The sequence below is a fragment of the Kogia breviceps genome, chromosome 2, assembly GCF_026419965.1.
Source record: "Kogia breviceps isolate mKogBre1 chromosome 2, mKogBre1 haplotype 1, whole genome shotgun sequence".
Taxonomy (NCBI): domain Eukaryota; kingdom Metazoa; phylum Chordata; class Mammalia; order Artiodactyla; family Physeteridae; genus Kogia; species Kogia breviceps.
The window spans coordinates 125,135,964-125,152,356 of NC_081311.1; the positions used below are offsets into that span (position 1 = coordinate 125,135,964).

General features: G+C 36.3%; 1 protein-coding gene across 4 annotated transcripts in view; it reads left to right on the forward strand.

Moving 5' to 3' along the window:
* The window catches only part of LOC131750502 (polypeptide N-acetylgalactosaminyltransferase 13), a 578,974-nt gene that overhangs the window by 211,831 nt on the left and 350,750 nt on the right, over positions 1–16,393 (forward strand). For all 4 annotated transcript variants that reach the window (XM_059052963.2, XM_067026047.1, XM_067026046.1 and 1 more), the window contains one exon: positions 321–489. In XM_059052963.2, the coding sequence (XP_058908946.1) occupies positions 321–489 (169 nt within the window). The remainder of the gene's footprint in view (positions 1–320; positions 490–16,393) is intronic.

Genomic DNA, 16,393 nt, shown 5'->3' on the forward strand with positions numbered 1-16,393 from the left:
AGTGTATTAAAAAACATGAAAGAGAAGTTTTAAGTTTTGGTGTTTTGTGTTGCTTAATTATTAAGTCTTAATGATTAGTCAGATCATATGGTATGTGATAGACTTGAAGGACAACATGCAGCATTGAGTTAATGAATTAAAATAAGTTGTTTATTTAGTGTAGTGCATGGTTTGTAAGTGGCAATAGAGATTTGATGATTTTATCATTAAGCCAGTTTATAAGTGATACCCTTTAGAATCTAATCCAACACATGAGTTTATATTTTCAGTTCATTATTTGTATGTTTGTATGTATGTGTGTACCTGTGTGTGTCTTACAGCTGTTATTTCAAGAAACCAAGAAGGGCCAGGAGAAATGGGAAAGGCTGTGCTGATTCCTAAAGATGACCAGGAGAAAATGAAAGAACTGTTTAAAATCAATCAGTTTAACCTAATGGCCAGCGATTTGATTGCCCTTAACAGAAGTTTGCCGGATGTAAGATTAGAAGGGTGAGTTTACATTTGTTTTATAATCTTATATATTAGCAATCCCCGAATTTCAGAATATCTCAGAACTTCAATTCACTCAGATTATTTGAAAGCTAGAGCTATATGGTTCTGAATACCTTTGCCATAGCAGGAATTAACTGTGCATACATATGATGAGAGATATGAACTGTCTTTCTCTGGCAGAGCAAAATATGTTACTTGCAAAGACATTGCAGAATACACAAACCTAACAGTTTTTTTCCTTCATGAGATGTCTTTTTGTTTTGCTTTGCTTTATCTTGCTAAAAATAGAGCAAACATGATCTTTGATAAATTATTTTCTTGACTGTATAAAAAGCTCTTATACTTTGGTTTGAAAAACTGTACACTTTGCTATTTTATAGCTAGAAGGGACATTTGTGTGCATAAAAATAGCCAACTGCCTGTGTGGTTCTTTGACCCTTTAAAAGTATTTATTGTGGGCTCTTTAGCAATTTATGATGCTGTTTATCGATATAATTAGAAAGCTCAGTTATCAGCCATGGAAGAAATACTCACTTGGAAATAATAATACTGCATGAAAAATTATGTTGAAGAATTCAACATTTATGTGATTAACTGTAAGCCATGCTCTAGATAGTTGAACATATTTTAAATGAGGTAATAAAAATCAGAATATTTAGTGGCAGTATTGTCATCCTTGTATATAGTCCTTATAAAGAAAACTCTTGGCACTTAGAAAAGATAGGTCCTCAGTTTTTAGAAAATCTCCAAGTTTACAAATATCCTCCAGAACACACTTCTATTTAAAATGAAGTTGTTCTTTTAGACATGTAATGGCCTATACATAGTTGATGAATACAAAGTTTGCTACATATAATGGGTTATATTACATTAGTGTGATGGTGACATTAACATATTTACTAAACATTTTTTTTCCTTTCTGAATTACTTCAAATAAGACCAAAATAAATTAATCCAAGCCTTGTTGAAATGCTGGTCTGGGTTGTTAGAAGGATCATTTGATAGCTAAGTAACTGGTTTTGTATACCCCTGTATGCTTTTGAAATGTCTCTCTCAACAAAACCACAAGTAACTACATATTATGGATATTTTTGGTTCCTAGCAAATAGCTTAAGCATCAAATTTAACATTTTTGCATTCCAGAGGCCTAAATAATTTTACAGGTAGTTCTGTCCTTATTTGTACGTGTGTGTTTGTATATGCGTAGATACATTTGAATTTTTAAAGATATACAGTGTGCATATTCTAAGTAATTTTGAGCATTTTATATGCTGAGTTCATAATGTTATAATGTTGCATTTATTACCTTGTTTTATATACTATGTTGTGATAAAATGGGAAAATGTGATACTTATGTGTTCAGGAAAACCATGTACACACTATTTCAATTTTTTAAAAATCTTCATTTTCAACTCTCAGAACATATAACATTAAATTTTATATCAGATCTGGTATAAAATTAGGGTAAGAACTATTTTAATACAGGGCCATCACAAAAGAGAAAAGGAAGCAACATCATTATTGAGCTTCCATTTAAAATATTTGTGGCCAGTGGTATTACTTGTTTTAAGAATTACTGAGTATGTTAAGTATTTGAAGATGTAAGTCTTAAACTATGGAACAATTCAACATTTAAAAAATGTAGGATTCAAATCTCAGTATAAAAACTATTTAAAAATGCCATATCTACTGTAGATATTATTGCTTGAATTTTGAGATTTTGCAAATAATAGTAGTGAAATAAATCATTTTCTTTTTTATTTTTATGACATCACAGTGTATGCAATTAGAAAAGAAAGAAAGAAAGAAATACCATCTATAATTCCTAGACAAATTATAAAGTGTGTGTGAAGTTCACTGAGGACATTTGCAAGTCATCTTGAATGACTCAATTGTGTGACTGCCTGGGAACAACTAATGTTGAGAAACACACCATGAATCAGATATCCAAACTTATTTAAAAGATGTAAAAAGCTGCTAATACTCATTTGATGTAGAAAACTATATTTTTTCCAATTTTGATATTACAGTTCAGTTTCTGGATAGTTATATCTCATGAGATAACACATAAAGCTAGCCTCAGTGATGACTGAAATATCAATATATAAAAAGATGGGATTTATAAATAATTAGTTTAAAAAGATCTTATTTTCGTGAAAACTTGAGTTGATATTTATTTAGAAAGGGTCTGAACTGCCCAAACTGTGAATTCATTAAAATATCTCAGCATATTTTATGACTGCATTCAGAAAATTGTCCAAATAGTTTAATGTTGTGTTTGGCTTTAATATCAATCTACAAATATTTGAAGATGTGTTCAGAGTGTTGACCTGAAACAAATAGACTGTCAGATATTTCTCCAGCAAAAATGGGTTTATTTAGGACCAGCAGAGAATTGCAGTTCAGGGTCTGCAACCATGGCAAGACACATGCAAGTCCCCACACAGTGTAAGGGAAGGAGAACTCTTTTATAGAGTGAAAAAGGAAGTTGGGAGGGCTGTAGTAAACAAAGAGTCCATGGCATTTCATTGGCTGAGTTCTCGCCAGGAAAGAAGTCTTTGTCCAGTTGGGCTCTGTTATTCTTGCAGGGTATGAGACTCCCCTTTCTGATGCCCAAGCTCTATTTAATTGAGGTTTCTGTTTATTAATTTTTTTTACATTTCCCTCTTTTAATCATGATCTTTCTCTAAAAGCATCACTGATCAAGAGTCAGATTTTCAGGTTTCAGTGGCTTTTTGTCCCTCAGTGTCAGGAAGGATCTTTCCTGGATGGTGTCTCATGTCAGAGGGAAAGTGCTCAGACTGGAAACCTATTAAAGTCATATTCAGGTAACAAGGAGGGTTAGGAGGGAGAGCTCTCAGGCATTATTATTTAAAGTCTCTATGTTGTCAAGATCATAGAAACTAGAGATCATCTGATGTGTTATATCATTATCAAAGGTTTAGCAACAAACTTCCAACAGGCCTGCTCTGGATATCTTGGGAAAACTGTCTCATCGGATGTCCTCTCCTCCAATACTGGGAATTTTTTTTACTTTTAGGCCACCAAATTATGTGCAGGTCCAGTCAGTGCTTGGCTCCCTTTTTTAGGTGTGTCATGGAAATCCAAGAGTCTATTCCTTGGGGTTTAGTGGCACAAGCGTTGCTTAGCAGTAACCTGATAGTGACCTTTCCAGCAAGGTTGAAGAGAGTACTTCTGGAAGTGTCTTTTTCAATGGAAAACAATCTCAGGTTGCAAGGTATGATGCTTGAGGTCTTCGTCTCGCAAGGGTGCACTGTGAACAGATTGCTCTATGAAAACTCATAGTGATTTTTAATAGAATGAATTAGGTCTTTGCAATATTGGAGGGTCTTTCCTTTTAGCAATTGTGGGTCAAAAGAAGCAAGAGGCAAGTGCACTGGCGTTCTATCACTATCTCAAAGCGTGAGAGTATATGAGTTCAAAAAGGGGTAAATCTGAGATTTAGAAGGACCAACCACAGTGCTTATGGCCAGGCTATTTGGAGAGCCTCTACAAATTTTGCCAGTTGAGTCTTAATGATGCACTGAGTGTGTTCTTCTAAACCAGAGGATTGAGGCAACAATCCACACCAGTGACAGTGCTGTAAAACCAGCCAAACAGCAAAGACTTGGCAAAGCACCTGCCCAATAAAATGGGTTACTCGAACACTATGAAACTCAAGAAGACTTCTTCCAGGAAGGAATAATCTTTCCCAATTTTAGCCACAGAATAGGCAATAAATAGTCTGCAAGGGAAGGTTTCAGTACACGATAAAGACACATACACTGTGACTGAAACATATTTATATCTGTTAGAGGAAGTTGTATGAAATCCAGTTGCTATACCTCAAATGGTCCATTTGGCAATTTAAAATGTCTGGGAGAAATAGGAACAGACTTCCCTGGGCTGTACTTTGGACAAGTGGGACAGTGAGGTAGGCACTTTTTGTGGCCCTGTTAATGTTTCCCCACCAATATTGATTCATGATGGTATCATTTTTGTCAGTAGACCAATGGTTTAATGCATGTTACAGTAGTGAGGAGTGAACATTTTAGAGTCTCAGGTAGGACTGCATTGTTATTTGGTTCTAAACAGAGCTTTCTCTTTTTACCAAACCAACAATAATTGAATTTCCAATCTTGTTTTTCCTTTCCTGAGGCCAGTTGTTGGACCTCTCTAGCCAGTTTTTCTAAATTATCATTTGGATAATTTGGAAATACCTGTTGGACCATGACAGAGGTTTGGATGCTGTTGGCCCCTTTAAGGACAGCATTCCTTGCAGAAATATCAGCAAGGTGATTTCTCTTAGCGTCCAGAGATTTCAAGTGTAGAATATCCTAGAATCTTAGTAATAGCTAAAATGGCAAGTAACATTATTGTACACAATAATTCCTAAACATAAGGGCCATTTTTAATGTTATTTCCACTGGAAATAAGGATGTTGTGGAAATGTTGCTTCCACAACATTCCAAAATCATGAACTACTTCAAAAGCCTATCTACCGTCAGTATAAACAGTTTTGTCCCTGGCTAAAGTTCAAGCCCATGTAAGAGTGTAATTCAGCCTGTTGAGCTGAAGTAGCCACAGATAAAGATGCTGCCTCAACAACATCAAAACAAATTATGATAGCATACTCAGAGCACTATTTGCCATTGTCACCTTTAAAATAACCATTGGTGAACCTTCAGAAGTCGACATTACCTACTGGAATTTCTGATAGATCATTATGAGGAGTCAGGAGGTGGTCTATCAGTCTTACACAGTCATGAGGAACTTTGTGGGTGATGAAAGGGGAAAGAGTAGTCAGGTTAAGGTTATTATAACAGAAAAGAGTTATGTGAGGGGCAGTTAACAAAAGGACTTCATAGGAGGTAAGACGGCTGGCGGAGAAATATTGAATGTGGTGAGAATTCAGGACAGCTTCTAATGCATCAGGTACAAAAATAGTTAAAGGGAATTCCACAACAATTTTCTTGGTGGCTTTAACCAAAAAGGCAGTGGTTGAGATGGCACTAAGGCAAGACAGGTATCCCAGTGTCACAGGGTCTCGTTGCTGGCTATAATACCTCATGAGTCAATGGTGGTCTCCATATTTTTGGGTGAGTACCCCAAGGTCATTCCTTTCCTTTTCATATACAAAAAGGAAAAAGGAATCCGATAATTGGGATGCCCAAGGACAGATTGCTTCATCAAACTCTCCTTTAGGGCCTTGAAAGCTGTGTCTTCCAGTTCTTTCCATAAAACTGGATAAAATTGGGTTGAGGTTGTTATTGTTGAGTAAAACATTCAGAGATTTGGTCGTAAGAGATAAATTTCAAATCCTATTTTGGCAAGAATCAAGTAGCCCAAGGAAACCTCACAGTTGGTGCTTGCTTTTGGTTTTGGGGAAACTTAGGATACCATGAAGTCTCTGTGGATCTAGGTAGAGCCCTGTTTTTTATAGCATATGCCCTAAATATCAAACCTGGGGGACTTCTCTGGTGGCACAGTGGTTAAGAATCTGCCTGCCAATGCAGGGGACATGGGTTCAAGCCCTGGTCTGGGAAGATCCCACATGCCATGGAGCAACTAAACCCGTGTGCCACAACTACTGAAGCTTGTGCACCTAGAGCCTGTGCTCTGCAGCAAGAGAAGCCACCGCAGTGAGAAGCCCATGCACCACAACGAAGAGTAGCCCCCACTCACCACAACTAAAGAAAGCCCACATGCAGCAACGAAGACCCAATGCAGCCAAACATTTAAAAAAAAAAAAAAAGGAAAAGAAAAAGGAAGAAAATATCAAACTTGGGTTTAGCCAAACTGCAATTTTCCTTTGGTGAACTTATGTCCCTTTAAGAATAAAGGCTTTAACCAGTGGATGCTGTCTTCCTGTGGGGGGACTTGAGAAGAAGAGTAAAGAAACAAATCATCCAGATATTGCAACAGAGTAGAACCTCTAGGGAACTTGATGTCATCCAGATTTGCCTCCAGGATTTGCAAGAAATAAGGACTCTCTGTAAAACCTAAGGCATTACTGCCCAGGTGAATTGTTTTTTCTTTCCAAGTGGAGGCAATAAGTACTGTAGCTTCATCATCTGGAATACTAAAAATAAATTGCATAAATCAATTACATTAAAGAGTTTACTTCCAGTGGGACTGGATGTTAGTAAGGTATGAGGGTTAGGAACAATAGGGTGTCCAGGGATAACAATGTTGTTTATTGCTCTGAGGTCCTGGACAAACCTCTACCCTCAGCCCTTAGGTGTTCTCACCAGTAAAATGGGAGTGTTACAGGCCTAGTACAGGGAAAATGAGTCCTTGAGCCATGTAATCTTCTGTTATGGACTTTATGCCTTGAAGGGCTTCTTTACTTATAGGATATTGATTAATTTTGGGAAGAGGTTTTGAGGTATCTAATTGACTGGAGGTACGCTGTGAATTTTGTCACATCACTTGGAGATTTTGCCCATATGGAAAGTGGTAGTTGATTCAGTAGGGACAAGTGACCGGTGTTTTCAGAATCTGCTTTAGTACCATCAGAGTAGGAACAAATAAAAGACGTCAAAGGGCTACTTAATTCACCTGGGGGTTACGTTGATGACTACTGTCAATTTCTAGAATTATTTCCCCTCTGGGAGAAATAAATTCTGGTGTGATGCTTCTCTAAGCCTCAGCTTAATAAGTAAATAGTGTCAGAGGAACTAAGGATAAAAGAGTGGGCATCTCTCAAAGGGCCTAAACAAAAGGGGATAGGTCCAGAGACAAGAACCTCTTGAGGTTCATTAGAAATCCTCACTATCTGAACTATTTTAGTACTCCAAGGGAGGGGTTGCTTATAGTAGTGGGGTTGAGCATTAGGCATGTGGCTGCGGTGTCATTTAGGGTGGGAAGAAATTCATCCCTAGTCAGAACAAATGTTTCTCCAAGTCAGTTAGGTGGGAGAACTGGGAAGAGGCCTTGTAGATCCCAAGAGCCCTGTCATTGAGAGTAAGGACGCTGGGAAGGCTGGTTAGAGGGCTGAAGGTGCCTGAAGTGCTTAAATTTGTAATAGTCTCTTTTCCAATGTCCTGGCTGTTTGCATTGGAAACAGGTTTTGGGTTTTGGTTTTGTGTAGGAGCTTCCATTTGCTGGAGTTGAAGAAGAAGAATTTTGGTGGCCTTCTTTGGAGATGACTCATCTAGAGTAAGAGAGCTACTTTCCAGATTAAGTAAATGTGGAGTGGACATAGTTTCCCATTCCATCTGGGTCCTTTTTATTAGAAGGAAGAGGTCGCAGTTCAGCCCATTAATAAACTAGAGTTAAGAGCTACTTGGATGGAATCAACATCTGAAGGAAGACCAGAATTTTCTTTAAAAACAATCTGAATTCAATAATAAAAAATCACAAACAGGTTCAACATATTATATGCAAGCCTGAATTTTTTTCTAATCAACAGGCTTTGGAAAAACTCTAGGAATTGCTCAATGACATCATCTAACAATTGCCTGAGACTGATCATGTAATAAGTTAGTGGGCTTTTCTCCTGATTATAATTCTAGTGACCTTGCAGAACTTTCCCAATTAGTGGTTTTCATCCAATACTAGACCTGACCTTAATTGACAAGCATATGATCTAGCCGATATAAGTCAGAGAAACCAGGGTGGTAAGTTTGAATGACTGTAATAAATTTCTCCACCATCCGAGAGAATCTTTGGTTACTTTTGGAAAATCTTTGATTATGGCTCCTAGTTCAGCTTTAGTCATGGGAAGATAAGAACCTAAGAGTTTAGCCTCTGGAACCTCAGAAAGCTTAATTTTAAAGATACATGTTCTGACAACTTTAAGAGGAAAAGGGAGTGGGGAGAGTTTCAGAGAAAAGGGAAAGATTGGCAAGAAAATTAAGTATGGGGAAATTGAGGGTATATTGGAGGCAGTGTAGAATGGATGGAGGAAGATGGCAACCAAAGGTGGAGTCTGGACATGAGGAGAAGAACAATCAAGACAAGATGGGACTAGAAGCAAAGCCTAAGACAAAGAAGCCAAGGAAGGAGAGCCAGGGGCTTTGAGAGCCATTGTTTCTCTCTTTAATCATTTGTTTGCCTTAGTTAATCTTAAAATCATATTTTGCAGAGAGGCAATTTTAGATACCTGATAACATTGGGAAGACTCAAAATACCAATTGAAATAAGTGTTCCAGTCGGTTTTGGAAATTTTTGAACCAGTTCAGTTTTAAGGAAATTAAGTTTAGGGATTTCAGAAGTTCCCCATCATGGCCATTGAGATTCTAAATTACCTTTGGTCAAGTCAGTCCATTTATTTAAAAATTGTGCCTGAGGAAGGACCTTGGTTTTAAAAATAAAATTAGCCAGAGTCCCTGTAGGGAAGGCACCCTCAGAAAAGCTAGATAACTGGGATCCCATTTCCTAGAGGTTTTTCCCTTAGAGCAAAGAAAATTTTCAAACAGTTTAAACAGTTTGTAGAACAAATGGCTTAAGTCAAAAGCTTGCAAGCCAGTCCTAGCCAGTCCTTAGAAAACATTGGTCCTGGAGGAGCCAGGCTGAAGGCTTTTTTTGTTTTTTAGGCAGTCTTCAGAGGACAGCCCTTCTAAAGGAATAGGCCAAAAGTTGAAAAACCAGAACAGTTTTATCTGAAGCGGCCCCTTCCTGAAAGAATTGAGCCAAAGGCATTTTTATACAGGTTCAATTGAAACAGTCTGATCTCAAGATCACACCAAAGTGCCAAAGGAGTAGTTACACACAGAACAAAACCTTAACCAGAAAGACAAAGCCTTTAAATAGATCCTGAATAAAGCCTGCAGGGCTTCAAACACAAGAAGATTTGCGCTATTATCCAGGAAAAACTTCAAATTCCAGTGCTGGTGAGAAATGCAGTGAGAAACAATGGGCTCAACTGTGGGTACCACCCCTGTTTGTTCCCCAGCCCTGGAGCCATAGGGAGTCTCCTCTGGTCCCTGAAAGAGCCACCAAAATTTTGACCTGAAGCAAATAGACTGCCATCTCCAACAAAGATGTGCTTATTCAGATCAGCAGAGAATTGCAATTCAGGGTCTACAAACATGGCAAACCACAGGCAAGTCCCTGCATAGCAAGCAAAGGGAGACACTTTTATAGAGAGGAAAAGGAAGTTGGAAGGGTGGGAAAAAAAAGTCCATGGCTTTTCATTGGCTGAGTTGTTGCTGAGAAAGAAGTGGAGTCTTTCTTCTTCCTGTTGGTCTCCACTGTCAATGCGGGGGCATGAGAGCTCCCCCTTCTGATGTCCTGACTCTGTTTAATTGAGGTTTGTCTTTATTAATTGTTTTACAAGAGGAATAAATCTAAGTAAATATCCCATGTTTTCAAAGAGAATAAACTAAATAAAAAATGTTTTTCCATGGAGGCGATTGTGATGAAACATCAGGACAAATTGGAGTTAAGTTCTAGAATGTCCATCCCTAGGGATGTTTAAATTTTTATATTGATTTGCTTATTTACTTAATATATTTATTAAATTTTATATTATACTTATATATTATCTTTAATTATTTGAGGGACATAAAATGATAGTATCACAAATAATCATGGTACTTGGATATTTTAAACATAGTCAAGGCTGAAGCACTTACCAAATTTCTTACTTTTTTGAAGGCCCTCGGTTTCTGGGATTCTTGTGGTTAAATCTATATAAATATAAATAAAATTCCAGACAGCTATAACCAATCCTCTCTCCCCTTTGCCCATCCTCCATAAATTAAAAAAAAAAAAGTACAATGTCATAAAATTATATTCAGAACTTTGAGAAAAATGGCTAGCAACTTGTGTCGATGGATCAGCATTAGGGATTAGTTAGCATGTTTCTCATCTATTACGGGTCTAATATTTTGTAAACTGATACAGTTTAAATTTAAGAAACTGGGCCTAAATATTACTGTTTAAAAAAGCAAGTAAATAAGTGTCATTTTTGTTTGGTTTTCAATGTAAGGGTTTTAAAGTAATATTTAAATGAGAGAGAAACACATTAAGTGATATTAAACACATTATTTTAGCACCCAATATGCTGGTATGTGCCAAATACTGTTCTGTGTGCTGGGGATATAGCAGTAAGCAAAACTAAGTCTCTGCTTCATGGAATTTAGAACAAATAATAGAATGAAGTATGGTAAGCGATAGAGAATAGAGCAGTAAGGGGAAGCCTCTTTAAGAAACTCTCATTTGAGTAACCTGAGTGGACCTTAAGCAACTAAATGTTATAATTTCCTTTTACTGATACACAGAGATGTTACATATTTACTGGGATCCTGAAACAGACAATGCTAGAAATATAGCAGTCCTATGCATATATAAAACTCCATAAAGATACAAAAGCAATGGAACAAATGTTAAACAAATGCATCGATGTATGTTTGTGCATGTGTGTGTATTTGTATCATTTTTTGAAAAGAATCTTTGAACTATATTTCCATGATATACAGCAAAAATCACAATTTGGTTTTTTTTTTTGCAAATTTGGTTTGCAAAAAAGCTGTCTATAGCAAATGTTATCCCATGACTCTAGGCTTTTCTGAAGCAGAGAAAACAATATGACTATGATTATAATCAATGACTACATGACTCTATTCCATTATATGCAAAACAAATAGGTGGAACAAAAAACCTGCTGTGGAGAAATTTTTCAGATAATTAGGGGGAAAATCTCTCGGTATGGAGCCAAAACACATAGGTTTAAGATCTGGCTCTGTGGCTTCCTACTCGATCTTGGGTAAGCCATTAATTTTCTAAGCCCTAGTTTGCTTTCACTGATGAAACCAAGTAATCACTTAGTTAACCAACCAATCCCTGTCATTTACCTAATATAGGCTTAGCCTTGAGAACAAGAAAATGGATATAATAGCCCCTGACTGTGAAGAGTAAAAAGAATATATTTACATAAACAACAATTTATAGTATCGTATGAACACACCAAAAATAATGGATAGAATTGTGCTGAGTTCCTAGTGAAATTTTTAGATTCATTATCATTATTATTCTGTGGAATTCTTTTATGTCCTAGCCTTCTCTTTTGGACTAAGCAAGGAAACTTTTTAAGCAATTGGCTTCTCCCTTTACTCTGCCATTCTTTTTGAATAAGAAATTAACAGTAATTATTGAGTGAATATTTATAAAATAGCTGTAGCCAATTAAAACAAAATGTTAAGGTTTTTTAGCATTTACTTGTATTCAGACATTTAATAGCACTTCAAGTTCTGGTATTGAGTTGTTTGGAGGTTATAATGCAGCTGGCATTTAAATATATTTCATCGGGAAAAAAATGAGGAAATAGGAAATTTATTTCAGCTATTTATATCCTAGACAAATAACTGCTTCTTACGTATGCACACTTGCAAGCTGATAAAGAGAAAAAGACTCTAGCGGTCTTGCGATATTAGTGGAAAGGAGCTGTAGCATACAAATTCTGAATAAGATGCTCTCAAAGGACAAAGAGTTTATTTACTACATCAAACAGAAATAAACCATAGTATACATCTTTTCTGTGCTCAATCTCATAAGTGTACCTTTATATGGATTGTCTTTCCTATGAATTAAAATAAAATAAATGTAGCATTGATTACACAAAGAGACATAGAAAATGAGACTATTAATTGGATTTCTGAACTCTATTCCACATCTTTTCTTTACAATTTGAGAATTACTATAACTTTCATATGCTGGCAAAAATTTTGCCTCTAAAGACAATAATTTCTACAATACTTTGATTTATGTAATGTGCTCATGTGTAGAATTAATTTCACTTCCCCAGTTAGAAGTGGTGTTTAAGAATCTCTGTCTCTGTGTGTTTGTATATGCACATAAATATATACATTTATATATATTTATTTGAAGAAGATAGAGATGATAGGTATTATTATTATCTTTGAAATAATAATACTGTTTCACTATAACTTTCCTTTAAAATAAGAAAGTTGATTACAACATGTCTAGGTATGTTTTCAGGGACACATTTGTGTACCACTGTAGGCAGAAAGCATGCTGCATAACTCCATTTACATCTGAACTACCCCTCGACGATCGATTTAATTTTCTAACAACTATTACTTTGACTTTTTAAAAATTATAATAAGCTATACAAGACATAAAATTTACCATCTTAACTATTTTTAAATATATAGTTCAGTAGTGTTAAGTATGAAGGGGATCAGAATATGCCATCTTTAAATATACCACTTTGGCATGAAGATTATTTTGACTAAAGGCAATTTAGAAAAGACAGGCACAGGAAAAGCTGTCTTCCCTCCCTTGTCTGCCTAAAAGCAAGGCAATTTTCCCTTGTGAAGATGCTTCTGTCTCTTGAACAAGAAAAGGAACAATAACCTTTATCACTGGTGATGGACATGGCACTGAGATGACTCTGCATAAACTCAACCTTACTAAATAACCCTTATCTTCTGTTAGTTTCCCCCATATATTTGCCTTCCCACATTTTACCACCCCCCAAAAGCCCAAATACCTTTTCCTTTGTCTTTTCCATGATTCATCACCATTTGTTAAAATGACATCCAAGACCCCCCAACCCCAGCCTGAACACTTCTTTTGGGTCTTCCTTTATTTTCTAAAAGACCTCCATATACATAAAAACCAAAACATTAACATCAAAATAAAATTTATATGCATTTTCTCCTGTTACTCTTTCTTTTGTCAGTTTAATTGGCTGGCCTCTGGTACTAACCCAAGGTGAATAACCCAAAGTTTTTTCACTACCCTACAAGTATATGCACACTGTTGTGGGACCAGTCTCCAGAACTCTTCATCTTGCAGAACTGAAACTCTATACCTATCAAACAACAACTCCATATTCTCCACTATCCCCAGACCCTGGCAACCACCATTTTAATCTCTGTCTGTATGAATTTGGATATCTTTGTAACTCATATAATTGGAATCATACAGCATTTGTCTTTTTATGAGTAACTTATTTCACTTAGCATAATGTCCTCAAGGTTCATCCACGCTGCAGCATGTGTCAGAAATTCCTAACTTTTTAAGGTGAATAATATTCCATTATATGTATATACCACTCTTGTTTATCCATTAATCTGTCAGTGGACACTTGGTTTCCTTCCACATTTTACCTACTGTGAATAATCCTACTATGAAGAGAGCTGTATAAATATCTCTTTGAGATCCTATTTTCCATTCTTTTGAGAAATGGAATTGCTGGATCATATGCTAATTCTGTGTTTTGAGGAAGCACCATACTGTTTCCTGTAGCAGCTGTACCATTTTATTTTTTGACATGAAATAAGTCTATGACTTATTTTTTTTTAAGTTTTTTTTTTTTGATGTGGACCATTTTTAAAGTCTTTATTGAATTTGTTACAGTATTGCTTCTGTTTTCTTTAATGTTTTGGTTTTTTGGCCGCGAGGCATGTGGGATCTTAGTTCCCCCACCAGGTATCAAACCTGCACTCCCCGCATTGGAAGGAGAAGTCTTAACCACTGGACCACCAGGGAAGTCCCTATGACTTATTTTTAAATGAGAAAACCAAGTTACAGGGCAGTTAAAAAACAAAAACAACTGAGAAAAGTAAAATTATTGATCACTTCTAGCTTAGAAACGAGGCCTTGCTTCATCACCTCTGTAATACTTGTTAAATGACCACCTCCAGCTGAACCTATATACTGACATTTTTTGTTACAACGGAACAAACATTTCATTATAGATATGTGGAAAAAGTTCTCCAGAAGTAGCTGAAATGGCTTGGTTGTGAGAGCCTTAGACTGAAGATCTAAAGGTCCTTGGTTTGATCCTGGGTTTTGGCAATGGTTTTATTATTTTTATTTTTTATTGAAACATAGTTGATTTATAATATATTAGTTTCAGTTGTACAGCATAGTGATTCAGCATTTTTACAGATTATACACCATTGAAAGTTACTACAAGATAATGCTATAATTTCCTCTGCCTTGTTTCTTATCTATTTTGTACATAGTAGTTTGTATCTCTTTATCTCATACCCCTAATATGCCCCTCTTCCCTCTCCCCACTAGTAACAACTAGTTTGTTTTCTATATCTGTGAGTCTATTTCTATTTTGCTATATATGTTCATTTCTATCATTTTTTAAATTCCCATATAGGTGATATCATGCAGTATTTGTCTTTCTCTGACTTATTTCACTAAGCGTAATATTCTCTAGATCTGTTCATGTTGCTGCAAATGGCAGAATTTCATTCTTTTTTATATTTATATTGCTTGTTTCTGTATCATGGCTATTGTAAATAGTCTTGGTATGAACACTGGGGTGCATGTATCTTTTCAAATTTGTGTTTTTACTTTTTCCAGCTGTATATCCAGGAGTGGAATTATGGTAGCTCTAGTTTCAATTTTCTGAGGAACCGCCATACTGTTTTTGATAGTGACTGTACCAATTAACATTCCCACCAACCATGTTCAAGGTTTTCCTTTTCTCCACACCCTTTCCAACATTTGTTATTTGTCAATTTTTTGTTGATAGTCATTCTGACAAATGTGAGGTGATACCTCATTGTTGTTTTGATTAGCATTTCACTAATGATTAGTGATGCTGAGCATCTTTTCATGTGCCTGTCAGCCATCTGCATGTCTTCTTTGGAAAAACGTCTATTCACGTTTTCTGACCATTTTTGATTGGATTGTTTGTTTTTTTGATATGAGTTTTATGAGCTGTTTATATGTTTTGGATATTAACATTACAAATATTTTCTCCCATTCAGTGGGTTGTCTTCATTTTGTCAGCAGTTTCCTTTGCTGTGTGAAAACTTTTAAGTTTAATTAGGTCCCGTTTGTTTATTTTTGTTTTATCTCCTTCACTTAGGAGACAGAATACTACAATTTATGCCAAAGAATGCTCTGTTAATGTTCTCTTCTAGGAGTTTCATGGTTTCAGGTCTTACATTTAGGTTTTTAATCCATTTTTAGTTTATTTTTATATATGGTGTGAGGAAATCTTCTAATCTCACTGTTTTATATGTGGCTGTCCAGTTTTCCCAGCACTGCATATTGAAGAGACTGTCTTTTTTCTTCATTGTATATTCTAGTCTCCTTTGTCATAGATTAATTGACCAAAGATGTGTGGGTTTATTTCTGGGATCTCTGTTCTGTTCCATTGATCTACGTGTCTGGTTTTAGGCCAGTACTATGCTGTTTTGAATCCTGTAGCTTTGTAGTATAGACTGAAGTCAAGGAGTGTGATACCTCCAGCTTTTTTTTTTTTTTTTCTCAAGATTGCTTTGGCAATTCAGAGTCTTTTTTGGTTCCATATGAATTTTAGGATTATTTGTTCTAGTTCTGTGAAAAATTTCTTGGATGTTTTTGTGTGTGTGGTACACAGGCCTCTCACTGTTGTGACCTCTCCCATTGCAGAGCACCCGCTCTAGATGTGCAGGCTCAGCGGCCGTGGCTCACGGGCCCAGCTGCTCTGCGGCATGTGGGATCTTCCTGGACTGGGGCATGAACCCACGTCCCCTGCAATGGCAGGTGGACTCTCAACCACTGCGCCACCAGGGAAGCCTGTCAATTTCTTCTTTTATGTCTGTTAATATTTGCTTTATATATTTAGGTGCTTCTGTATTGGGTGCAGATATGTTAACAAATGTAATATCCTCTTCTTGTATTGATTCCTGCATCATTATATAATGCCCTTCTCTGTCTTTTGTTATAGCCTTTGTTTTAATGTCTATTTTGTCTAAAATGAGTATTGCTACCCCCCACTTTCTTGCTGTTTCCATTTGCATCAAATATCTTTTTCCATCCTCTCCCTTTCGGTCTGTATGTCTTTAGCTCTGAAGTGAGTCTTTTGTAGGCAGCATACATAAGGATCTTATTTTTTTACCCAGTCAACCACCCTATGTCATTTGATCAGAGCATTTAATCCATTGACATTTAAAGTACTGGCTTGGCCAAAAGATTC